The sequence below is a fragment of the Balaenoptera musculus genome, chromosome 16 (assembly GCF_009873245.2).
Source record: "Balaenoptera musculus isolate JJ_BM4_2016_0621 chromosome 16, mBalMus1.pri.v3, whole genome shotgun sequence".
NCBI classification, from domain to species: domain Eukaryota; kingdom Metazoa; phylum Chordata; class Mammalia; order Artiodactyla; family Balaenopteridae; genus Balaenoptera; species Balaenoptera musculus.
In genome coordinates this window covers 83,482,696-83,507,601 of record NC_045800.1, presented here as the reverse complement: position 1 = coordinate 83,507,601, position 24,906 = coordinate 83,482,696, and the positions used below count along the sequence as shown (strand labels likewise).

General features: G+C 49.9%; 1 protein-coding gene across 2 annotated transcripts; it reads right to left on the bottom strand.

The window, feature by feature from the left end:
- Positions 1-6,860: 6,860 nt before the first annotated feature.
- FAM89A (family with sequence similarity 89 member A) lies at positions 6,861-24,546 on the bottom strand. 2 transcript variants are annotated; one of them, XR_005016862.1, is made up of 3 exons: positions 24,198-24,546; positions 7,382-7,937; positions 6,861-7,115 (listed from the first exon to the last, which is right to left on the bottom strand). XR_005016862.1 is itself a non-coding variant. In XM_036829102.1 (2 exons), the coding sequence occupies exons 1-2, from the start codon at positions 24,468-24,470 to the stop codon at positions 7,674-7,676; spliced, it is 537 nt and encodes a 178-aa protein (XP_036684997.1). In that variant the 5' UTR covers positions 24,471-24,546; the 3' UTR covers positions 6,861-7,673. The 2 variants fall into 2 exon arrangements, 1 of the variants encoding a protein (XP_036684997.1); XM_036829102.1 differs by having other exon boundaries at positions 6,861-7,937.
- Between the last annotated feature and the right edge of the window lie 360 nt (positions 24,547-24,906).

The window sequence follows — 24,906 nt, the reverse complement described above, 5'->3', positions numbered from 1 at the left end:
AAACAGAAAAGCTGAAGATATTTTTAAAATCAGTCTTATATGAAGAAACTGAAGCTTAGAATGGTTCAGGGATATGCTCATGGTCACATAAGTATATAGTGATAGAACTGGGCCTAAAACCTGGTCTCCACTCCTAGTCTAACGGGATCCCTGGGTCTATATTAGTCTCCACCCCTAGTCTAATGGTAGATCCCTGGATCTATCTTGGTCACTACTACTTAGTCTAAGGGTGGATCCCTGGGTCTATCTTGGTCTCCACTACCTAGTTTAATGGTGGATCCCTGGGTCTATCTTGGTCTCCACTACCTAGTTTAATGGTGGATCCCTGGGTCTATCTTGGTCTCCACTACCTAGTTTAATGGGAGATCTCTGGGCCTATCTTGGTCACTACTACCTAGTCTAATGGTGGATCCCTGGGTCTATCTTGGTCTCCACTACCTAGTTTAATGGGAGATCTCTGGGTCTATCTTGGTCACTACTACCTAGTCTAATGGTGGATCCCTGGGTCTATCTTGGTCTCCACTACCTAGTTTAATGGGAGATCTCTGGATCTATCTTGGTCACTACTGCCTAGTCTAAGGGTGGATCCCTGGATCTATATTAGTCTCCACCCCTAGTCTAATGGGGGGTATTGCAGTCATTCGTACATTGTTAAGAAAAAGGATAATGTTCTTCAAATACAGTTAGGAATAGAGAACAACAGAGTTTTAAATAAATAGGGAACTCAAATGACTAGCACCAGATTAAATATTAGTCCTTTGTCTCCAAGGAAGAAGCTGTAGAAGAAAATGAGCGTTTTATTGTATTCTTTCCTCAGAATTGCTGAGCTTTTGAATCTTTCAGAATCTTTCAGAATTGCTGAATTTCAGAGCTTTCTTGTCTCTTTCTTGTCTCTTGTTTCTTCCCGATCCTTAAGAGTTGTGCTGTACCTTTCTGATATAACCTTATTTACAAAGCTGGCGACTCATTCTGAAGGGAAAGTTAGTAACCCAAGACTAAATTAAACTGTTCTCTGGCTAAGCCAGTAGAGGAAATACGCTGCAAAAGCAAGAACCTCAGTACCCAAACAGGATTATATTTATTCATTCCTATTTAACAAGAGTTTATATATACTATTTACTTTGCACCAGGCACTATTTTAGGGGCTTTATAATCGTTAACTCACTTATCCCTCATGATAACCCTAGAAGTTGCCTCTAAGAGCCCACTAGGAAATGTATCCTGGGTATTTTGAAAGGGGGGGGCACGGTGTATTTGGCCGGCAGATTAAATGATGCTGTCCTGTCGCAACAGAGATAAACAGCTAAGCGGGAGGAACACAAGGGTGCCCAGAAATCTGTGCCAGTTTCCTGCGGCTGCTGTACCCATTACCACAAGCTTGCGGCTTAAGACAACAAATGTATTCTCTCACAATTCTGGAGGAAGGAGGTCCAGAGTCAGTTTCACTGGGCCAAAACCGAGGTGTGGACAGGACTACCCTCCCTCCAGAGGCTCTAAGGGAGGATCCGTTCCCTCCCTCTTGCGGGTTTTGGTGCCTGCTGCCAGGTCCTGGCTCCTGGGCACATCACTCCAATCTCTCCTCCATCTTCACATCACCTCCGCTTCCGTGAGTCAAACCTCCCCCTCTGCCTCTCTCTTACAAGGACATTTGTGATAGCATTTAGGACCCACCCGGCTACTTCAGGATGATCTGGTCATCTCAAGATCCTTAACTACATCCACAAAGGCATTTTTCTCCAAATAAGGTAACATTTACAAGTTCCAGAGACTGTATCTTTGGCCCAGATATCGTTGGGGGGCCATTTTTCAGGCTATCACAAAATTATCTGGCGAATAGCAGCTCCACACCCAACACACACACAAACACACACAACCTCCCAAATTTGAGCAGGACTCGCCTGTGAAGCTTAACCCTCTATCTGTGGCTTCATCAGAGTCACAGGGACACAGATTTCAGGGCACTGCGAGGGACTCCCCACATAGGCTGGGAGTGGACTCCGTGCGGCTCTGATGATTCCCTCACGACGCGTCAAGAATGCCATTCTAACTCCTTCCCGTATTTTCCAGAAATCACCTTGCTTGGACTCATTTGGCAGGGACACACCCAGGCAAACACCTGCTCTAGAGCTGAGCCTTCTCCATCCATCTATGGCCTTCATTTGAATCCAAGGTCAGAAACTCCTTCATTTATGTTCTGCGGGCAAATAGAACTACTTGTCTTTCTCACAGCAGGTGCTTCCTGTGCTGATTTTACACCTGGCTTCATCTCATCTTTCCTGCCCTCGTATTCCCTTTATGCTGATTTTTAAACCCACTTTAAAAAAAATAAAAATTGCATTTTATTGTGTTGTGTGAATTTTTATAAAGCAGCCTTAAATAATTTTTTAAACACAGGTGGTATATAAATCGTACCAGTCCATTTAAAATACATAAATGTGTGACCAGGCATATGTCTGTACAAGAGTGTGTCTTCTGCCCTAGGGGGCGTGTTTCTACTCTTCCTTCCACAGCTGGGGGACTCAAGTTCAACCTCCACGTCTTATACTGGGCTCCATCCAATTCGAGGTCCGAGCACACTGGAAGTGCTTCGGGCAGGGTGCTTGAGCCGGTTATTACTAATCAATGAGATGGTCATTTAGAGTGTGTCTTGATAGCTTGTTGAGAAAAGTCACACGGTGTATGACCCCAGGGGAAATGAGCTGAACTCATCTTCCCTAGTACTTCCGCCAGGAAGGCAGATGGGGATAGGCCAGAGAGGACCAGCGCCCAGTGAGGAGTACTCCTGGCGATGGCCTGGCTGGGGACACACAGCAACTGCAGGTGGAGTCTGGTTAGCAAGCGCCCTCCTCGTTCTCCAAACTCACCTCCATCTAGATTCCTGAGGCGTCCATGCACAGGGACACACCAGATGAATAGGCGCTATTACCAGCCTGCCCTTCCACCTCAGGTCTCCATGGCTTTCCTATCATTGTGCTGGACTTAGGAATTTCAGAGCTTTCTTGTCTCTAACACAAATGATGTCCTAGAGGTCATCTTAAGTGGTCTCCTCTCTCGCCCCTTCTTCCTGAGCCCACCCTGGCATCTCATCACCTTGAGGGCAGGAGAAAGAGAGAATGAAAGGTAAGCTGCTCTCTTCCCTAAGTCCCAGAACAAAGTCCTAACTTCTCTTCTCCGATACCGTGCCCTTGTGAGAGGCTTGGGAAGTGCTCCCAGGTTGTATGGTGACTGTGGCTTTAACCACGTCTATTTCTAATGCAAGTACTCCTCCCACCAAAATCGGCCTTCCCAGTAACAGTGGCTTCTGTGTTCCTGGGGCCCCACTGGTCACTGACTTTCATTAGTGCTTCTGCCTTGGAGATGGAACGGAGAGCAGAGAGAGGGGGTCTTTGCGCTTCTGCCAGAGGGTGACAGTGCGTAATTCTCTCATCCTCTTGTCCTCCCCTCTCACAGGGACCTGCCTCTCTGGGGCTATAACTCTTCCTAACCTACTAAGCGCTTCATGCTTTTATTTTGCTAATCTTGCTTTGTTCATGTATTTAACAAGGGTTGTGCTCAACATTCTGTAGATGCTAAGCTTGCTTGTGCAAGTTCTTCAGAAAGTCAGGAGAACCAGGTTGGAAGCTGGGTCTCCAGGGACCTGTCCTCAGTTAACTGGTGGCCAGAGGAGTGAGGTGGAAAATCATACATCCTTATCACAGTTGATTAGAACAAAGGCATCAGGCAGGCTGTTGACACCCTCTCCAAAGCCCACACTAGGTGGTCTGGAGGCCCACACGCTCCCATAGCCTTTTCACCCGTGACACTGACCCAGCAGGTGTCAGCTGTTCTTCAGGCGTAACCTCCAGATGTTACCTTCCAACCGAAGTTCTACCACCTCCGTACAGAATGGGCTCAGATACACCTCTCTGAACTGAAAGTACAATCCACGAAGACAAGAAGACTGGACATGCTTGGGCTTTGACAATTGCTAAGTTTTCCTTGGACAGAGAGATGAGACTCCACTGACAACTCGCCTCCAGTGAAGTGATGTTGGTTGCTGTAGGGTCTTTGGGTCACGCATACACTTGGCATATGTTTATTATCACAGGCTCTGAAAGAAATCAGGCCTGTGCATGTAGACGTCAGACCAAGATCCAGTAGAAAGCACTACACAACAAATCATTAAATAATACAGCACTGTGATGAAGGTGAAGGGGCTGTACCAGACAGTCTCCTTAGATTTCACATTATCCCAGCACCTCTTGCGCCTTAAACGTAAAGCACAAACTGTGTCTGAGAACTCCAGCTCTGCTATTATTTAGCCATGGTCTTAGGCAAATCACTTAACCCATTTAAATTATAGAAATGAAAGTGTTTTATGAAAGCACACGGCACTGCACGTAAAAGTTTTTGGAGACTTTGTTTAAGCCACTACATCTGCCTTCTCACTCTTGGCCTCTTGAAGGACTTATTCAGCCTCCAAAGCCAGCTCAGATGTCATCTCCACCAATATCCCCGAGGAGCTGTGGAGTCTTCTTCTGGCACTCAGTGGCCCATGGTACTTCCCCCATCACAGTACTCAACATCACGTGCTAAGCTATTTGTGGAAGCGGAGCACCGGCCAGAGGCTCTTCACGTTATTCATCTGTTCTCGGCGCCCGGATCAATGTGATCCCGAAAAATGCTAAATAATAACGCTAGCTGAATGAATGACATCACCCTAGGTTACAGAGACATGAAAGCAAGGAGTCAGGTTGGCTAACTGACTATGAATTCCACTGGGGACATAAGAGGAACAGTATCGCTTGTGAATTGCAAGGCTTAAATTAGCAACAATTCTGAGTTCACTGCACATATGCTTAGGAAGCTAGAGGTGTTTTTCTTAACTACCATGGATGTCGCCTTACAGAGTAGTTCACAATTTCTTCAGCTTTCATCAGGTAACGCTGGACTGCCTCATCGTCTACGTTTCTCTGCTGGTCACCGAATAGCAAGACAGACCCACTCTGAACTTACAGGTAATGACTTATGCCAGGTAGCAAAAAAGGAAACCAGCTGAATTTATTTTCTAGTCCCCCGTGGCACCTTTGTAGAAGGGTATATTCGAAAACATTTTATGATTTGGGAAACTTTAAGATTCCTTGCCAAGCTGTATTTACAGTATTTAAAGTGTACTACATTTAGAGTAAGAGAAAGTCTGGGGTGATTTATATATATTTCAGATGCAGCACTAACCACCACAGTGGTTTATGTCTATCTGCCACTTCACTGCAGGAGCGAGGAATGTGTCAGCCCAGCCGGAAGGGAAGGGCCCCTTGCTGGCCTTGATTCATTCCACTTCTAACTCTGACAGGCCATCCCACAGTGATGAGACAAAGGGTCAGAAACTCACAGGCCCTGGGAGTCACTGCGGGTCCCGCAGACCCAGGGAACGTGAGCATTCTGCATCAGAGGGCTCCCCGAGACACAGCCAGCCCTGCAAGCTTCGCCTGGGGCAGGCCAGGCAATTCTTTAGTGCTACAGGGAGGGGCCGCAGCCCTCTGAGAGCGGCAGTGTTGGTGCTGGGCTGACTTAAAGCAGCACTTCTGGAACGTTCTGCAGCATGATCGTAGGAGGAATCGTGTCAAGATGCAGGGCCGGGGGCAGAAGGCTGGGTGGGGTGAGATTCTACACCACATTTCCGGGGACGCCTGCTCCAGGGACTACATTTTGAATTCTAGATCTCAGCTAGATCCACATTAGAATCACGGTGGGGGGGGGGGGGGGCGAAGCTTTTAGAACCGTACAGGCGCCCAGGCCTCACTCCTTACTAATTAAATCTGAATGATGCTAGGGGCCGAAGCGGGGAGTGGAGTGGGCGTGAGGGGGCCACAAGGGGGAGTCTTGATCCAGGCTCGATATTGTTCTAAAAGCTCCTCCGAGTGATTCTCACGTGGTCAAGGTTCAGAACAGCTGAGCTCAGGTTCAACTCATTGTTAAGCAGGGGCCCAGCCTCGAAGGAAGAGGTTCCAGTAGACAACCAGACTCCACCTGGTTTTGCCACTTTCAATTTTCCCCACCGAGGACTTCCCTGGTGGCGCAGTGGTTAAGAATCCGCCTGCCAAGGCAGGGCACACGGGTTCGAGCCCTGGTCCGGGAAGATCCCACATGCCGTGGAGCAACTAAGCCCGGGCGCCACAACTACTGAGCCCGCGTGCCGCAACTACTGAGCCCACGAGCCACAACTCCTGAAGCCCGCGCGCCTAGAGCCCGTGCTCCGCAACAGGAGAAGCCACCGCAGTGAGAAGCCGGTGCACCGCAACGAAGAGTAGCCCCCGCTCGCCGCAACTAGAGAAAGCCCACGCTCAGCAACGAAGACCCAGCGCAGCCAAAAATAAGTAAATAAAATAAATTTTCCCCACCGAACAGTCACGCCACTTGCTGAAGGCAGTTTCCTGCCACCCCTCATTTTAGTGGTGACTTTCAACATAGCAAATGAGCAGGAATGCTCTTCCTTCTCTGCATATCACCCCAATTCCTGACATGGCGTTGTGTACATAACAGGCTGTCAACATGCTGGTTCACGATGGTGAGTTTTACTTCCTCTCTCTGACTCCCAAAGAGGTGCTAATAAGCAACTACTGCACCAAAGGGAAGAAGAGAAGCACGGGGTCCAGAGTATTCAGTGACTGAACAGCACTGATACCTAACTGTAAGCCGCAGTCTATTGATAAAACAACTCCAAGGATGAGCTAAGAGAGGAATAAAGCTTCTTTCAAATTCTTAATGGCAAGAAAACAAACCGCAATTTTCTTTCCGTAGTTGATCGGATTCAACGCATTCAAGTGACGAAAGTTGATGATTCTTAATTCAGACCAAAATAATATCGATACACAACCACAGACAGTTTAGCATTTTATCCTCACTTTTAACCTACAAAGCGTAAAGTGTACATAAAAGATTTTAATAAATACAGTAAGGCTTAAGGTGACGACCATCTTGAGTGGAAGAGTTTGCTTTCTCACATAGTAGCTGACATTCAGAATCTTTAAAACCTAAAACGTTCACCGCCTTGCCGTGAGTGATACAAAACACAGCTTGCTCCAGTGTTTTTCCCCACTTGAAGTATCTTTGTACTATCTTCCTTCCTCCCACGTCTGCTGGACAAACAATGATACAAAAATTTTTGACAGGTTAAGAGAACGCAGTTCTCTTGATTGGTGTGACCTGAAATGTTTACTGTTTCAGTGACAAGCTTTTACTGAGTCACCTGGACCATGAGTAATGCAGCTTACAAATAAATAAAGCTCAACCCAGTGGCTTCAGAGCTCAGGAAACAGCAGGAAAGGCTGCCGAACACACCGAGGAAGGGCAGCAGGGAAGCGTTAGCTCTCTTACACTGTAAACTGCAGGCAAACCCTACCTGTGAGAAAGCGGCCAGCTACACACGGGTCCTCTCATCTCGCACAAAATACCCGAGAAGGTCTTCTCCAGGGACCCTCTCATTACGCTTTCCGTACAAATCCTTGGCCGCAGGGCCTCAGGACCAGGCTGCGAGGAGATTGCTGAACGCCTCCAGGTCACCTCAGTAGAAAGGGGCCCCCGAAACGGCCCGAGGCCCCACGCCCAGGCAGATCTCCCTGCCTGCAAACTAAACTGGCAGCACTGGTCCCACTGGCCCGGGGACGGCCCGCAGTGGAGGCGGAGAGGGCCCTTTAGATGGACTCCAGGATCCAGTCGCCGCTGCAGAGCGGGGAGACGGGCAGTGAGGGGTCCCTCGGGGATCTTCGCTCCCTCCCGTCGTGCAGGGGGTTCTGCTCCTGGAAATACTCCTCCTCCTCATCGAAGAAGCCGTTCTCCAGAGCGTACGTGCAGTCTGGGCCGGACGCTGCCTGGCACGCTCCCTTGTATTCCTGGATGGACTCGTAGAGGCTGTACAGCTGGCAGAGCAAGGACATGTCCAGCTGTCGGAGGCCAACCTTGAGGGAAGGGGCAGGCAGGTAAAAAACGAGAAGTCAGCACTGGAGTGGCATCTCAGCTGTACCCTCAGCCAGCCGTCTGCCCGTGCCAGCACATTCTATCCACGTGGCAAACGACGCAGAGCATCACCTGAACGCTTCGGGTTTCCGGTTTGGAGAAAACCTTAACTACGTGACGCCCACGCCTCAGACGTTACTCAACATGTCAGGGAAGGATCACACCCGCAGGGTGGCGGGGGCCCCGGCACGCCCTGCAGAGCAACAGCTTTGCACATTCTGGAAGCCCCAGCTGGCTTCACTTTGGACAGCAAGATTCAAGGGTGTCATTTCCTCTTGCCACCATCAGATTCAGAGAAGACCCACGTGTGCCTGCCCTGCTACGGCCGTCTCTCCTCCCTGGGGCAACAGTCTCCTTGCCACCGCCACTGGCTCACCGGTCAGTGTCACACACTGCCCCCTGGAGCGCCCACCCTCCAACCAGCTCCGTCTCCAGGCTCACAAGTGGTCACACTCCCTCTCCTCTGGCCAAGAGGACATCTCCTCCTGAGATGGCTGTGGGATCACTCCCCAGAGCGGACACCGAATCAGCCTAGTAAGACCCGGGACCGCTACAGATTCTCCTGGGAACTATTTTCACAAGTGATGACGGAACCAAGAACATTTAAAAGTCACGTATTTGTTTACCTTCAGGTTCCTCCCTTCCCCGCGGCCCATCCCAGGGAAGAGAGCACAGTCAGGACAGGTGATGCATCGTTCCCATCAATCCCAAAGGGAGAAGGGTTAATTCACCTAGAAATGCAGCCTGGACCAGCGCATCTACACTTTCCTGTGCGTGAGAACCACTTGGGGATCTTGCTAAGCCTGCAGATTCTGACTCAGGCCCCAGGCCTGAGGCCACTGGTGACGGGGACCCCGACCAGAGCAGCTGGGTGGCAAACCTCACGGAGTCTCGAGGGGAGACACTCTAAACAAGACGCCACAAGACCTGCCTTCTGCTTCTCGGCCCTTGAGCAAGTCATTTATCATCTCTATGCCTTGCTTGATGACAAAATGGAATACTTTCTCTTAATCTATTGGGAGGATCAAATGAAATATCAACCATTTAAATAAACAGGAATCAAATGCCTCCTGTGTATCAAGCTCTAGGCTAAAGCAGTCACGATGCACGGGGAAGAGTACACAGAAAAACACAGAGAGTGTCAGAGGAATTAGTCTTTATAATTACCCAGCAGGGAGATTTTCTACACAAGGGAAGCTAGGGCCCAGTAAGGAGCGGTCACCTGGTGACAAGATTGGGTGATAAATTCCTGGTCACTCTTCACACCGTCAACCACTCCCAATCACCAGCCCTCCCTCCAGTACAGCCGAACAGACCACAGAAACGGAGCCGCTCGCACCGCCTTTGCATATTAGCCAAGACGTTCACAGGAAGACCCAGACGGAGAGGCAGGTCCTGTTCTTTCTGGAGCGTTTCCCATTATTCTAGAATTCCTTCCACCTAGAACTCCTAAAGAAGCTGTTCCCAGGAAGAGACCTCGCCACAAGCCAGGGGCGTGGCCTCCAGGCCCAGCTCCGGCACTTCCCATGGCTTTGTTGAGGCCCTTGCCCTCAACCTGTCAATAAATGGAGGCTTTGGGCCAGATAATCTGCGGCTACGCAAACACTGGAGCTCTGTGTCTTAAACCACCGCTCGTTAGTCCTCAACGAATGGCGAGCGCCTGGGAGAAGGCGTTTCCTGAAGGACAGACATGCCCCAAGGCATCCTACTCTCCAAAGTACACCTTGAACAGGGAAGGCAAACCAAGAGGTGACCAGGCGGCCACAATGTCCCACTGTCGGGTCAAGACACCATCACTATTCCTAATGTGTGTGTGTGTGTGTGTGTGTGTGCGCGCGCGCGCCTGAGTGCGCACACATGTACGTGTGTATGTCGGAGGAGTGGGTCCCTGACATTTGTGTTTTTAAAATTACGCAGATGATCCTGAAGTCCAGTTCTAGTGAAGAACCAGGGTTCTTGACGGGAGTATCCGTCTGCCTCTCCCGGGCCACGTGTAGGGACTGTCCTGGGCGTCCGGAACCGCAGGCCGGCAGGGGGCGCAGCGCAGCATCCAGGGCGCGGCGCCGCATCCGGGGCGCGGCGCGGCCCCGGGCGCCCGCCCGCCGGCCCGGATCCAAGCTGTGACAGCACCGCAGACCAAGTGTTCAGCTCCTGAAAAGAGCGGCAGCTGCTGCCACCCTTGTTTCCCTCTTCGCTGTTCTTTTCCACTCTGCTGGCCTGCAGGGTTTCAGCTTGGAAAGGAATGGCAGGGACCTCGGCGCTCTGGCCGGGGCAGCGCCCGCGTGCCGCCTCGCTCCTCCGCCCCCTGAACCCTGATCCCGAGCGGGAGTCCCCGGCCCGGAGTGTGGGCGGCGTCGCCGGGGCGGCCACACCGGATGCACGCTCTCCCCGCCAGCCTGCTTTGTGGGAAGCAGTGGTAACTGCAGACTCTCAAGGAGGAAAGGCCCCCCCACGTCTTACTTCAAACCCCAACAAAGAGGACCTTGCAAACCAGTTCGTTCATTTCAAACCGACGTAATTATTCTTTATACCAAGTCAAACTCTGCGAGCCCTTTGATGCTAGGTGTCGCCGCTGCACATACAAATTGAGTTACTCTCTTTCTTCACCACCTTTTAAATATTTGAGGATAATCTCTTTCCACCACCTTCACCCTCTAAACCACTTGCCTTCTCCGAGCTAATATCCTCAGTCCTTCCACTATTCGTGATGACTCTCTGTTCTATTAATCATCTAGTTCTTTCCTCTGGACTTTCCAAGCCTCCTCCACGGTATCCGGATCTGAATACAACAACCAAGCCACAAGGTTCAGACTTGGCAAATTCACATGGCCCCAACCTTCTCTAGGATTTTATACAGGGAACATAAACTTTAATAAAGGAAGTCACGCCTTCCACAGAGTACCACCAATATTTGCTCTGAAAGTCGCAGTAGACATTCATCCGGAATCCTGGAGATGCTTCCACTGGGTCACTCTGATACCAGTAGGGTTGGGGGAATCCCAAAACTGTAAGGGAAAAAGACAGAAGTAGCAGGGAGTGACATGCGACTGGCCCAGGTCTGTCACCCTGCTGGGCCACTGGAATGCAGGGGGCACAGGTGAATGCAGAAAACTAGGCTCTACAACCCCTGACAGGCTGCAGAGGCCCCGACTTCCCACGATGCCGTGCCACCCCCGAAGCGAGGTTCCAGGCTATTCTCTTTAGGTGCCGAGGTCCTCCAAGGCATTCCCAGGCCTACGTGGGAGACACACTAGGCTGGGAGTCGGATCATGACCTGGACCTTTCTGCACCGCGGCAGCCAGTGACTCACAAAGCTGCCTTGTCATCGGGCAGAAAGCTGGCCTAGAAACCAAGTCTGACCAGCCTAGGAATACAGCGCAGCCCTGTACATGCCTGTTACACAAGCCAACAGATGCCAAGCGTTTGGACTAACTGAACAGGATTACAGGGATTTAAAAGCAACACACGTGCACGCACACGCCCACACCCCACCCAGCTTCTCGGGACCTCCTTCTTCGGGCGCTAGATTCCACTTCCTCTGATTCACCAGCAATCCCCCAGATTAGCTAGGAGGACATGGGCTAAGTAGACAGGAAGCTAGGGACAACCGAGCTTCCTAGCCAGGACCCCTCTCCCCCAGCTGTGCTTGTTTAAACGTTTGCACTTGAATTTTCTAGACGTAAATTGAAAACCCCTAGGCAGCATGCCCTAATCTGGTCTGAAACTATGCTCCCCTGCGCCTCACGCACTGTTCAGGTTGAGGCCCCTTCACCCCGAGTGTCCCCTGGCCGTCTCCAGCTACATCTGTTGAAGCCCAGCTCCAGGGTCTCCTCCACTCTTCAGACCTGGATGGGCTCAGCCACCCGTGCTCCTCGCTTTCCCTTGCCTTCTCTGCCTGTCTCATGGCATTTATCACTCTCTACCTTATGCTACGGGTACACACACGGTCTTCCTTCTCCTACTGTAGGAGGAGCCCAGGAGGCAGGGACCCATCTCCCCTTTGGGTCCCTCAGCACCCAGCGCAGAACCTTGCAGAGGAAACTCGGATACTGGTTGCCTGAGGGAAAGCGCCTCGCTGTGGGGACCTCGATGCCCTCCCAGAGGACGCCTGGCAGCGTCCTGGCAGTGGGTCGCACTAGGATCTGCAGGCCCCTGGCTCCAAACCAAGGTGCCCCCTGAGGAAAGCCACAGACCACGTGGTTCTCGCCACATCATCAAAAAAGCACTCACCTCTTGCCTGACAGGAGAAGGCACAAAACCAAGGTTCCTTCCCGAGCGCTCAATACAGAGCCAGCCATCTGCAGCTGGAAGACAAACTCATGACAGGCCAGAAAGCAGGCTCTCAACATTGAGGCCAAGAGAACTCAACTGCAATTATGTTTTAGGACATGATGAAATCACCCATGAACAAGAACTTCTCATTCTTCCAGAAGAAAGTGAGGCGGGGAGGGGGGCGGGCTAGGCAGGGGAACATGCCCTCAGCAAGCCCACTAACCCTCGCCACTGTCCACACCCTGCAAGCAGAAGCCTGTCACCTTACTGACATGTTCCCACGTGCCCCTAAAGGACAGCTGCTCTCCTGATTCACAGCTGGATTCAGAAAATGCAGCTCTTATTTGAAAGTGCACTTGAAAAATTCAGACAGGCTCGTTGTAGAAAAACACAGAATTCTAAGACCCTGCAATTTGCAGCCCCTTGTTCTAGACCTCTGAGACGATTCAGAACAAGCCACTCGCTTCCATCTCTTTAAACCGCTAGCGTGATTCCTTCCTCTCTGTTCAGGCTTCCTGCCTCCTTCCTGAACTCTTCCCACGAGCAGAGCTCCCTGCACGTGGCCTGCTGCACACACAGGTGGCTCACCAATCCGCAACATCTCCAACGACGGGGCCGGACAATCCTGAACCACCCTCGCTCGCGACAGTTTCAAGAGTTCACGGTGGGCTGGCCCCATGAATACACCTCAGAAAGGGTGGTGGCTCCCAGCTGGGTCTGGGGTCACCCAGCCTCTGGATATCTTTGGAAGGTGGTGTTGAGGAGGAAGTTCTTCCTGACTTTCAGATTATAATAGAAACATTACCATTAGGGTACAAGACCTAGAAGTTGAAAGAAGACTTTCATGGGAGATTTATGTTGATTGAAAACAAAGCATCATGAAAAATTTTAAGATTTTCTCAGAAGTAAAAAATACACTTAAGAAAAATAGTCTGTTTTATTTAAGTAACTAAAAACAAAATTTGGGGTAATTCACCGGTGCAACTTCTTCCCAAACACAGCAGTGAGGAGAAAACAAGACAAACATACAAGGAAATGGCCTTATTTGTGCCCAGCTCCGTATAGGAGCCTGGGCCCAGGGGCGGGGGAAGCAGATCTGGTGCCAGCATGGGCAATGAGCTCTCTCCCCTGCCAATCCACTATCTCCTATCGCTGTGATTCCTCAGCCTAAGATGAAAAACACCCCACCTCACGTGGGGCGAGGGATGTATGGATCCAAAGTTAAGCTGTAGAATCAGGAACTACAGTACAGGGGGCCCCAAAATACGGGGACAGATGCAGAAAAAGTCTGTCAGGTGAAAGTTTAGTTCGGAACATAATGGATGATAGAAACTTGACTTAAGAAATTATGTTATAGTCATACAATAAAAACCAGGTAGTCATTTAAAAGACAGAGAAGCTCTCTAAGTACTAGAGTAGGACACTGACCAACACACACCATTAGGCACGGAAGTTCAAGGTACGGAATAGTATGTTTAGTAGGACCTCACTTTATACATCTATGTACACACATGTGCAAGCTTTTGACTAGAAGAGAAAATGTCCGTTAGCAGAATTTACTTCTGGAAAGTGCGGCTGGATGTTCACGGTCTTCTGTACTGCCTAATTTGTTTTTCCAACAAGCATGTTACTCCTAATTTTAAAAACTAGTAATAATAGGGCTGCATGCTTGTAAAACCTTTCTGGAGGACTCACTGGCAATGTCTACCAAAAGCCTTAAAACATCACATAACTTTTTTTTTTTTTTTTTTTTGGCTGCGTTGGGTCTTCATTGCTGCGCGTGGTCTTTTCTCTAGTTGCGGCGAGCGGGGGCTACTCTTGGTTGTGGTGCGCGGGCTTCTCATTGCGGTGTCTTCTCTTGTTACGGAGCACGGGCTCTAGGCGCGCGGGCTTCAGTAGTTGTGGCACGTAGGCTCAGTAGTTGTGGCTCGTGGGCTCTAGAGCACAGGCTCAGTAGTTGTGGCACACGGGCTTAGTTGCTCCGTGGCATGTGGGATCTTCCTGGACCAGGGCTCGAACCCGTGTCCCCCGCATTGGCAGGTGGATTCTTAACCACTGCGCCACCAGGGAAATCCCTCACGTAACTTTTAACCAGCTAACCAGTTCATTTCTGAGGACCGTGGAGTAGAAAATCTCAGCTGTACACAAATAGGTAATCCTCATCCTTGTTCTGTGAGGTAGGTGTGGATTCTGTTACGATGAGGAAACTGAAGCCCTGAAAGATGTAGGCCTTTCCCTAACAGCAGGGGGCTGCAAGCAGGTGGTAGGACCCCAGCGTCCATGCCAGACCATCAGCTTGCCCTGCCTGCACAGACAACACTGGGAGATGCCGCCACGTCAGCTGCAGTGCAGCAAGTTGCTGAGATCACAAGTGCCTTTTATTTGGGGCTTTTCTGAATTTTCCTGATTTTCTACTGTGAATATGTATTAATTCATAACAAGAGAATTTTTAAAGTTATCTTCTGAAAACGTAATGAATGAGTAAGCATATCCAATGAACAGCTTGTAAATTTATTTCGGACAAGACTTGGTAAATGCCCCCGGTTTAATGAGAGTGTCTAGTGTGCATCCACAGGACTGGAATGCAATAAAGCAGTGACTAAGGGATCATAACCTGATTTCTGAATAAAGGATGTGTTGACAGAAGGACGCTGACCTGCATACTGTTTAGAAAAGGAAAGCCAAAGAGAACAGCTTCATTGGTGTTGATCTAATAGAGAAAAAGCTATGAACTCAGCAGCCGGAGCTGGAGAGAGCTGCCCCTGCAGGACACCGAGCTCCACGGCATGCTGTGATTCTGGGCTCCCTAAGCAGGCTTCCATCCGTCCCACGGCTCCTCCCCAGGGGGACGCACATCAGTCAGCCTCGTCTCCTGTTAACACTGCAGCCCCACTGAGCTGAGGACCGCCTCGGAAGAGCCCTGGTGACTCAGAGACTGCAAACAGACCAGGTGCGTGGCCTCGCCAGGGATTAAGCCAGACCCAAAGCTCGGCCCACTCTACACTCTCCCATAAACTCCTCGACCAGGAAGGGCAGTTTGAGTGGAGTTTTCTGCTTACACCGGAAGGCATCTGCACTGATGGATGGAGCCCATTCTGCAACTCAGCAGTTCTCATGAAGAGATTCTTGCTCATCTCTAACCTAAAGTAATGACAGTACCAGTGAAGCCCATTTCCTCTCGTTGTGTCCTAGGTAAAGATGAAGAAAAGCGATCAACCGTTGTCTTTAAGAAACGTCCTTGTACATTCCTTAACTTTCCCGATTACAAAAATAAAATATTCTAACTATTAAAAAGTCAATGGCTCATAATTATACAGAGTCTTCCGTAATTTCATGTTCTAAAGCAGCAATCTTCAAATGTTTTGGTCTTGGGACCCCTTTATACTCTTAAAATTATTGAGGGTCCCCAAGATCTCTTGTTTATGTGGGGTATACCTATCAATAGTTATCTTATTGGAAATTGAAACTGAGAAACTTTAATATTAATCCATTCAAAAACACTAGACCCATTGTTAATATAAATAACATTTTTATAAATGAGATTTTGTAAATCTTTTTAATCTCTGGCTTATCTGCTCTGTACTTGATCCTTGTAACATGCTTTTTTTGGTTGAAATAAACCTGGCCTCACACAGATATGTAATTGGGAAAAAGAGGAGTATTTTAATCACCTTTCAGGTAATTGTGGCTATTCTTCTTTGACACTATCCTTAAGGTGGCTCCAGTGTGGAATTTGAAACTATGCCAATGAGCTTTTCATACTGTTTCATTAAAACCCACCAGTCTCGCACTCTGAATGGATCTTTTAACCACGTGTCAAGCGTTGGTTGTGCGAAAAATGTGGAAAAATGATTCACTGAATTATTTAGCTCCTCGAAATATTGATACATTTTCTTAGGTACTATTTTGGAAAATCACATTTGTCAATGTGACCACCACATAATTACGGACCCCCGAAAGGATCTGGGAACCCCTAGATGTCCTCAGACCATAATTTAAGAACCACTGTTCTTAACATATCCACTTTTAGCTGTTTAGCATGTGTCCCTCAAGACACCATGCATACACAAATGTATACATGTGCTGTTTTGTAACTTACTTTTCCATACCTTGAACACCTATGTTTATTTACTTACTTACCATATTCTTTTCAACAACTATACAGTATTCTATCACTGTTATATATTATTATTATAGAATACTACTATATATCACTGCAAAAGATATTCTTGTACAAGTACTGTTATTCCCTTGTGTGACTATTTCTGTAAGATAAATTTATGAAAATGAAATTGCAGGGGAGAAGGCAGAGAAGGGGAATGGGATGCCTTCCTTCCAATCCTTCACCAATCCTGGGGCCACAAACAGCAGACCATTCATCAGGGATCTGTGTCCAAGGCCTGAAAGTTCATTACTCAAGATGATGAATGCAAACGTGTATGCAGTTGATGCTAAAAATCAGGTGGGACTAGAGGAAAAAACACGACTTACTAATGACACGTTGGAACTCAACACACACTTGAGGGTTAGCTTGCATTTTGTCATTTTCTTGAATGATATCCAACTAATTGAAATTGCCTCTCTGCAAGAGCAGATGCAGTTAAGGAAGACCACCTGAAGCTAAAAATCAGAAAACCAAGTTCTTGGACAATATACAGAAAACTTCATGTCAGCATCTAGTGTTTTCTAGACAACTGACATAAAAAGCAAGAGAAAGTGGTTGGTGTCCGTTCTGTTTTACGGTGCTTTACGGTGCTTACGGTGCCCAAACCCACACCATCACTATGACCATTCTCTTCAATCTTTGCTAATCTTTTAGGTAAAACATGATACCTTATTGTTTTAATTTGCATATCTGTGGTTACAAGGGATTCTAAACACCTTGCCGGTTCTCTTTACCTGCATGAACTTGGCTATTTTATTGCCGATCCTAAGTACAGCTGACAACCTAAGAATACACCAAACACCCTCCTTCCAAGTTTCTAGTCTCCATATGTATTTTGGTAACCTTCCTCAGCCCCGCCTCCCCAGGCTGGGACAGGCCTGGCATCCCACAGACGTTACCCCTCCCCTAGAGAGCGCCGATCAGAGGACACAACCCCCCACTCCACTTCTCCAGTCAAGGACAGCACCTCCCTCCCCGAATACTTGAAGACAGGATTCTCTGACCTGCAAAACGAGGCCAGCCCATGGCTCTTTAGGGCCAATCAAGGAAGTGAACAGAGAGCGCTCATAAAAACTGAGAAGGCCACCTCTCTTAACGAATTTCTGTAGATCCACAAGGAAGGCTAAGGGTTTGTCTCTTGGGGGAGAATGAACATCTCTGTTATGTCTGTGGGGGAATGAGCCACAGGAAAGAAGGAGCAGCCTTTGTGAGCCCTGCCTACTTATCACTTGGAAACATCTGGAGAACGTGGGCAAGGAGTGAGATGAACAGGAGGCCAGGGCTCTGGAGAATAGCACTGGGCAAGAGGGGGCAAATATCTGACCTGGCCAGTCTCAGGGCTGGTTTCCTGCTCAGGGACTCTGTGATCTGTCCGTAAGGTTTCTTACCCAGTATCGTGAAAAATTTAGCTTCTCAAATTGGGTTCTGAAGTCCCTGTAGTGTTGAGGCAGGCACTGCAGGAGCAAAACTGCACAGCTTCTGACTGCTGCTGGGTGGGAGAAACTGCCTGAGGGCCGTGGTCCTCTTCCTGAGCCCTCTCTGAACACCCTTGCCCACGTGGCCTCGAAGATCTCCAGCAACGTCAGGCCCGGGCCCAGAGCGGGGAACGCTGATGGCCTGCAGGGTGCAGAAAGGCCTGGGCACTGGCTCTGTAAACGAAGAGGTACCCAAAGTGCCAACAACTGGGGTACTTTTAGAGCCACACTTAACAGATGAATGCCTTTAACCAAAAGGGGGAGAAAAAGCAGAAGGGCAGCGCTATTCGTGAGAGACTTATGAGTCAGGAAAAATGTGAATTTATAGTCTCTACAGGGAGGTACAGTAATAGATAAAAGTTGAAAGTGGTACGAAAAAATCTTTCAATCCTTCACATCTTCAAATCTTAAGACTATAAGTATCATCTCACTTAGAGATAACCTTGAAAGGGAATGAAACCAGGCCAATGACCCCATAGACACAAGTCTGCTTTCACACGCACGAACTATCATATAGACTTTTAGCTTTTGCTTTTATTGCGTGGATACTGGGATGGAGACAGGTATTACACATGGTAAGAATGGCCTAAAATCTTTAAGAACTATTGTAACAGCCAAATTTCTGATGAACGAAGTCCGAGAATAGCAAACTTACACCCTTCTTCCTTTTCTGCTCCCAGTCTTTTGCGTTAAGTGGTTCTGCAACAAGCAGGTATAGCTGTGCAAGGGTCCTCAGGGGCACTAAGCACACCGCATTAGGGAGGACCTGCCCCCGTGCCCACGTTATTCTATGACAGAGCAAACGTCTTCTACAGGCACCATAATGACCCACAAAAACATGAGGGGAAAAGAATTATACTACTATTGCCAAACGGATCCTTTATGGCATTTAATCTCATTTTCCCAATAAGGGACCTGTAGCCTAAAATAATGAAGAGGCTTGCCCAAGTTATATCACATAATTTAATAACAGGATTCAAGCTCTTGATGTCTGGCTCATGAGCTTCCCAGCTCTCAAAGAGCTTGTTAAAAATGCAGATTCTGCCTCTCCCCCATTCTGATTCTGTTGGTATAGGAAGGGGCCCAGGAATCTGCATTTTTAGCAAGCACCACAGGGGACTCTGGGGCTGCTGGTCCATTTGGGGAACACCAAGATAAGCCATACTGGTGAGAAGACCAGTGGAAACACAAAGACAATACTAAAGGCCAGCGGCCATCCCCAGTCTCCTCTGACCAAGGTCAATCAAGAACGCTGCATTGGGAGCTAATGCGCTTATTCCAGATGGCATTTCGCAGGCCTGGCTCGAGATTGGACCTCCAACCAGAAACCCATTTAAAGACTCAAACCTCCTGAGACCCTAGTTTCGTGTGTAGGATGAGGACTGAACTCTGCGGGGATTTGGACTATTCAAGCTCATGCCTGTCTCCTAGAATACAGTTCACTGGACAAGCTCGTTAGGCCTTTAGCTGTTGTCTCAACTGAAGTGCGGGAAAGATAAGTGTTGCTGCTCTCAGGAATCAAATCCTTTTTCTCAGATCAAATTCTTCACCCAAACCATTGCAGTTCTGGAACTCGAAAGTTCTGTGCAGGTGACTTCCTCCCACTCACGCACAAGTGGGTGGCCAAAGCAACTGTTGGACACTTTGAAGAAAAAAAGAAAAAAATGAGGCAAAGAGTCTTCAAAGCTACTAGAACGTGCTGCTGGTTTGAGGAGCGGAACCCAAGAAGACACGGACCCCATGTCTCTGAGGAGAGACACGGCCATCTCCCAGCCCCACGGCTGAGGCTCTCGTTGTGTCTCTCCGCTTCCATGGGACGTTTTTGAGGACCTAAGCTTGACGGGCTAACCCCACAGGGCTGCTGGCCAGTGGTCTCTGACGAACCGTGCAAGGAAAGGTGTGTGCCAGGTCCCTGGGGACCCTGAGAGTCACCTGTGTCCTTCAACCACACGCAAGGATTTGAAACGCCAACCAAGATCTTCTGAGCCAAGCTAGCCTGTCAGCGTGGCAGATGAAAATCTTTTAAACTATGGGGCCCTTGAGGACAAAGTATTCTTATCCAGAAAAAGGTCTGCGGTAGACATCTAGTATTTTGGCTGTCCAACAGCTGCCCCCTGCTCCATTTCTGCAAATTGTTCTTTCTTTGAGGGATGCCCAGCCCCGAACCCCATCCACATGGTCATACCATCTTAGTAAAATACCATCCTGCCCTCGGTCACCGATAGCTGGCCCAGGCTGGCCAGACCCCGCCAAGCTGGACCCACTGGCATCCTTCCACACAGTATTTTCAAAGTGGCAGTAAGAAGCGTGGCTGAGGGACTTCCCTGGTGGTGCAGTGGATAAGACTCTGTGCTCCCAGTGCAGGGGGGCCGGGTTCGATCCCTGGACGGGGAACTAGATTCCAGCATGCATGCCACAACTAAGAGTTTGCATGCCACAACTAAGGAGTCCATGTGCCACAACTAAGGAGCCGGCGAGCCGCAACTAAGGAGCCCTGTATCTGCAACTAAGACCCGGCGCAACCAAATAAATAAATAAATAAATATTTTGAAACAAAGAAGCATGGCTGAAACTGGGAGTGTGGACACTGTTGGCAACCACATTCCAAAATGTAGGGGAAAATTTTTTTTACATAAAAACGAGGGGAAAGAAGAATACAGTGGCTTTCCTGGGTTCCCCATCAACCCTGGTTCTAGTCTGTCTCTGTACACACGCAGCCCTACAAGGTTCTCCTTTTGCAAGAGTTGGTTCAAACTGAGTCTCTATTACTAATACAGAGTCTTCAGACATGAAAAAATGACCAGTGGTCTAAACTACAGCAATCATATTGCTGCAAAGAGGTCCACCTCTACCAGATGTTATAAGCTCCTTAACACCTAGATAATTCCTATTCACCTCTGTATCCTCCACAACACTTTATAACTAGCAGACACCTGGTCAACATCTGTTGAATATGATCCAAAAATATTCTCTGATGTTGGAAAACAAACAAACAAACAACAACCTCAGCTTCTTGTTTTAAAGGACTTTTTCAGGTCTAAAGAGCAATAAGCATCTGTGTGACCCTCGCGGCTCTCCAAATGAGCTCGCTAGGGGAGGGGAAGGGAACTCACAGGAGCACAGAATTTCAGAGTTACCCTGTTACGAGGACAGGAAACCAGCACCCTCAGAGCAGAGCAGGGCGTCGCCAGTCATGGGACAGAACCTCTGCCCACACGGGCGCCCCTGGACACCAGCTTCCCCAGGTTCTGCCCTCACCGTCCATCCATCAGTTATCTCCAGGCCAGACTCTGCCAGCCTCCAGCTCCACATTCTGAAATGTTTAACATACTCTTTCCGCTGATGTAATGGCAAACCACCTTCCCCCATAAGCAGCCACTCCGCCTGACTCCCCTAGTGCTGTGATGAACCCCACTTTCCCAATGATGGATTATCAAGGTTATGACTGCCATATAATGGCACACTATGCAGTGAGAGAAGACATTATAGTATACATTGACCTAGAAAATATTTGTAATATGTGCCCCCCAAAAGCAGTAAAATGCAGTGATTAAACAGGGTCTTGGAGCCGGACACATCTGGTTGAGTTTGTCCCCCTTAGGTGAGTTACTTAAATTCTGAGTCATATTTTTAAAAATAGAGACTTTCAGTACCTATCTTGTGGAGAAGTTATAAAATTCAAATAAGACGATGTAAGGAAAGCACTTACATCGTGCCTATCGGGAGATATACCCAGATATTAACAGTGATTATCTCCAGGTGCTAGGACTGTAATTTTTCATTGTTTTGTTTAGCTGCACTTTCCATTAAAACACTTAAGTCATCTCTGGTCCCTCAGCATCACTATCCCTGACTCCTAACATTGTATCAGCAATTCCTGCAGATTCTGCTTCAGAGAAGTAGCTCCCATTTGATTCTTGTTTCCCATTCCCGGGTCCCCATGCTGCCGGAAGCTCTCACCTGCCCCGACCATACCTCTAGCATCTGCCAGGCCCAGCTCTCCCTCCTCAGCACCCTGCTATCACATCAACGCTTCAAAGCCAGCTCTCCTGCTTAACCCGTGCCTTTGCTACCTGAGGCTTTCCGCAACCCACCTTGCCCCGGCCCCCGGGCCCTCGCAGCTGCAATGTCCACTCCTGCGCTATTCCAATGGGAGCGCCCTTCGGGCCGGCTGTGCTGCTAGGCTCCTATCACCCTCTCTCTTCTTAAAATGCAGCCACCTTCTGAGGCCTTCCGCACTACTGCTGCTGGAAGCTGGCCCTCTTTCTGTGCTGGCACAGGACTGTTTCAAAAGGAACTAATTTCATTCTGCCAGGACTTCTAGTTAGGTCCCTTGACACAGATCTGACCTCAGGCCTTCAGAGTCAATAGATCAACATAAACTACTAGGCAGGTAATTCAGGCATGAACTCTCCATTCTGATCTTGCAAGGCCCCCCAGTGGGAACCTCAGTTTGAGGTGACCACTCAGACCCCACTGCCCTAGGTTAGTAAATCTCAAAAAGCCAAAAAACCAGAGTACTTCGAAAGACCTTGTGACATTTCTTGGAAGGGACCTGTCAAGGCCTGTAGCCATATTTTGTCTTTATCTCAGCTAAATATCAGACAGACCTAAGATGGCTGTTTATTTTCCTTGTGCTTCAGATAGTTAGGCTTTGAGAGAGCTCTGGTCCAAGGCATAATGAGAAGGCTGTGCCTATACTTCAGTTGCACCAGGAGGGACCTAGAAAAACACTTTCGGGAAGGGCATGTTTACTCCCACTTGGGAGTATGTGAGACTCCAAGGCACTTTTACAAAGCAGAGAGAGCTTCACAACAGGAAAAAACCTCTCTGAGGTTTTCCTGTCTCTGTTCTGGTAACTTAACCAGAATGGGTCTTCCTATTTCACCCCCATATTTATGCTGCATCCAAGTTCAGGCTGTAAACATACTCGGTGTAGATTTATCTAATTAAAACACAGCTTACCAGTTGTGCAATGCTGGTGTCGATTAATGTTTATTAATAAATTTAAAACAGTTGGCTTGGAATTTAAGTCATTCTGTAAGAAGCTTAGAAAAATCTTTTCGGAGAGAACTGGAAATCACTTCAGTGGCAGCCAGAGTGGGAAGACGATATCTAATTGATTAAAAGGTGTTAAGGCTGTTTTTCTAGATTTAATTCTTAGTTTGCAGAACAGATATGCTCCTGAAAAAACGCATAAATTGAATTTTTCTAAAGAATATCTTAATGCACTCGATGCATATTTAAAGGATTCCTATTATAAATTTTTTGGCAATTTTATTCTTGGGGAAAAAGCAGTTTTCATATATCAGATTTCCTTAATAAAGTATTTACCTGTGCCAGGAGAGGGGGAAAACCTGCACTAGGTAAAAGGAATGGGCAAATTCTAAAAAGACAGAGGATGGCCAGGGGAAGGTGCTCAGGGGCCCTGCAGGAGGGTTAGAGGGAGGAAGTTTTTCTGTTCTCTTCTAGGCTGGCCTAAGCCTGGAGAAGGCTGGAGAAAGGTTCCCTGCCACCCAAATCCCTGCCCTTGAGCTGCTTCTGGCGTCACCCTAAGTCGTGCGTCCTGGTCCACAAACATCTAACATACTTCCCAACGACTTCGAAAAACCAAGCCCCATTGTTTGGAGCCCGGACACAACCTGAAGAACCGGCACGGGCTTCACCCAGACGGCGAGGATGCCACCGCCCCACTCCTCTCCAGCGCGCTCGGGGTGTCGGCGTACCGCGCGGACACGGTCAGGGCGAGCGGCGGCTTTCACGGCCATCCGTGGGCCGGAGCCGCTCCGCCGTAATCCAATTATGCAGGCGCCGCCTCGGGCGCGGGGGAGGGGCGAGGGCTGTTCCCATCTGCCGTCTACACTCGCAAGGACAAAAAGCTGTTCCTCTTCAGGGCAGGAAAACACAATCGCACACAGCTCTCAACCCCTCGCGCGCAGCGATGGCCGCTCCCCGACCCGGGAGGTCTGCCGCCCTCTGGGGAGGGGTGACCAGCCGCCCCCGGCCCTAGGCCAAGCGCCAGCCCCACGCCGCGCCTCCCGGGTCTCTAAGCCAGCTGGGGCCGGACTAGGGGAGCCCGGTCTCAAAAAGCTGCCTTTTGAGAGGGGTACCCTCCCAGGGCGAGGGTTCAGTCGCGGGCACAGAGCGGACAGTGTCCCTCTTTCGGCGCCGGCGCTTGGGGCAAAAGAGCCGGAGACGAGCGGGTGTCGCGGGGACTTCCGGCGAACTTTCCCGGGACGGCGAGCCGGCAGGGGAAGGACCCCCCGCCCCAGCCCGCGGACCTCCCTTACCATCTCCTTGCGCAGCAGGGCCAGCGCGGCGTCCAGATTGGGAGGCTTGGCGGGCAGCGCCGCGGCCCGCGCCCCGCCGCCGCCAGCGCCCCCGCGGCTCAGCTCGTCCTGGATGCGCGACTTCTGCGCGTACAGCCGCTCCAGGTGCCTCCAGCCCCCCGACGCGCCGCCGCCCGACGCCGAGTGCAGCAGCCCGCTCAGGCTCTTGGGCAGCGGGGGCAGCCCGTCCACCCGCAGCCCGCGCACCGAGCCGGCTGCCCCGGGCCCGCTCATCCCGCTCGGCCAGACCGCTAGCCCGCAAGTCCTCCTCCGCCGCCGCCGCCGCCGCCTGGGGCCCAGGCTCCCCGGCCCGCCCCCTTCCCGGCGGCGCCCCGCCCACTTCCCCTCCCCGCCGCGCTGCCCCCGCCCCTCGCCCCGCCCCTCCCCGCGTCCCCGCCCCTCCCCGCGTCCCCGCCCCACGCCCTCGCCCCCTTGGCGCCCCACCTCCCGGGCTCTCCTACGGCCCCGCCCACTTAGCACCCACCCGACCCCCAGCGCTTCGGTGCTCACCCCCGCGTCCCAGTTCACCGTGGACCCCTACCCCGTACCCCCCGCGCCCACCCCCACCGCTGCGCCCATCCCCGGCGCAACCTTGTGCACCTCCCGAGACTCCCGCCTCACCCCCGCGCCCTCCTCGCGCGATCGAGCCCTGCCCGGGCTGCCCCACTCC

Bases quoted from the DNA above. Each gene is read 5' to 3' on its own strand.
- FAM89A (XM_036829102.1), bottom strand. From the start codon at position 24,470: ATGAGCGGGCCCGGGGCAGCCGGCTCGGTGCGCGGGCTGCGGGTGGAC. The intron at 7,938-24,197 runs GTAAGGGAGGTC...CCTTCCCTCAAG, and splicing joins CCCTGCTGCGCAAGGAGATG to GTTGGCCTCCGACAGCTGGA.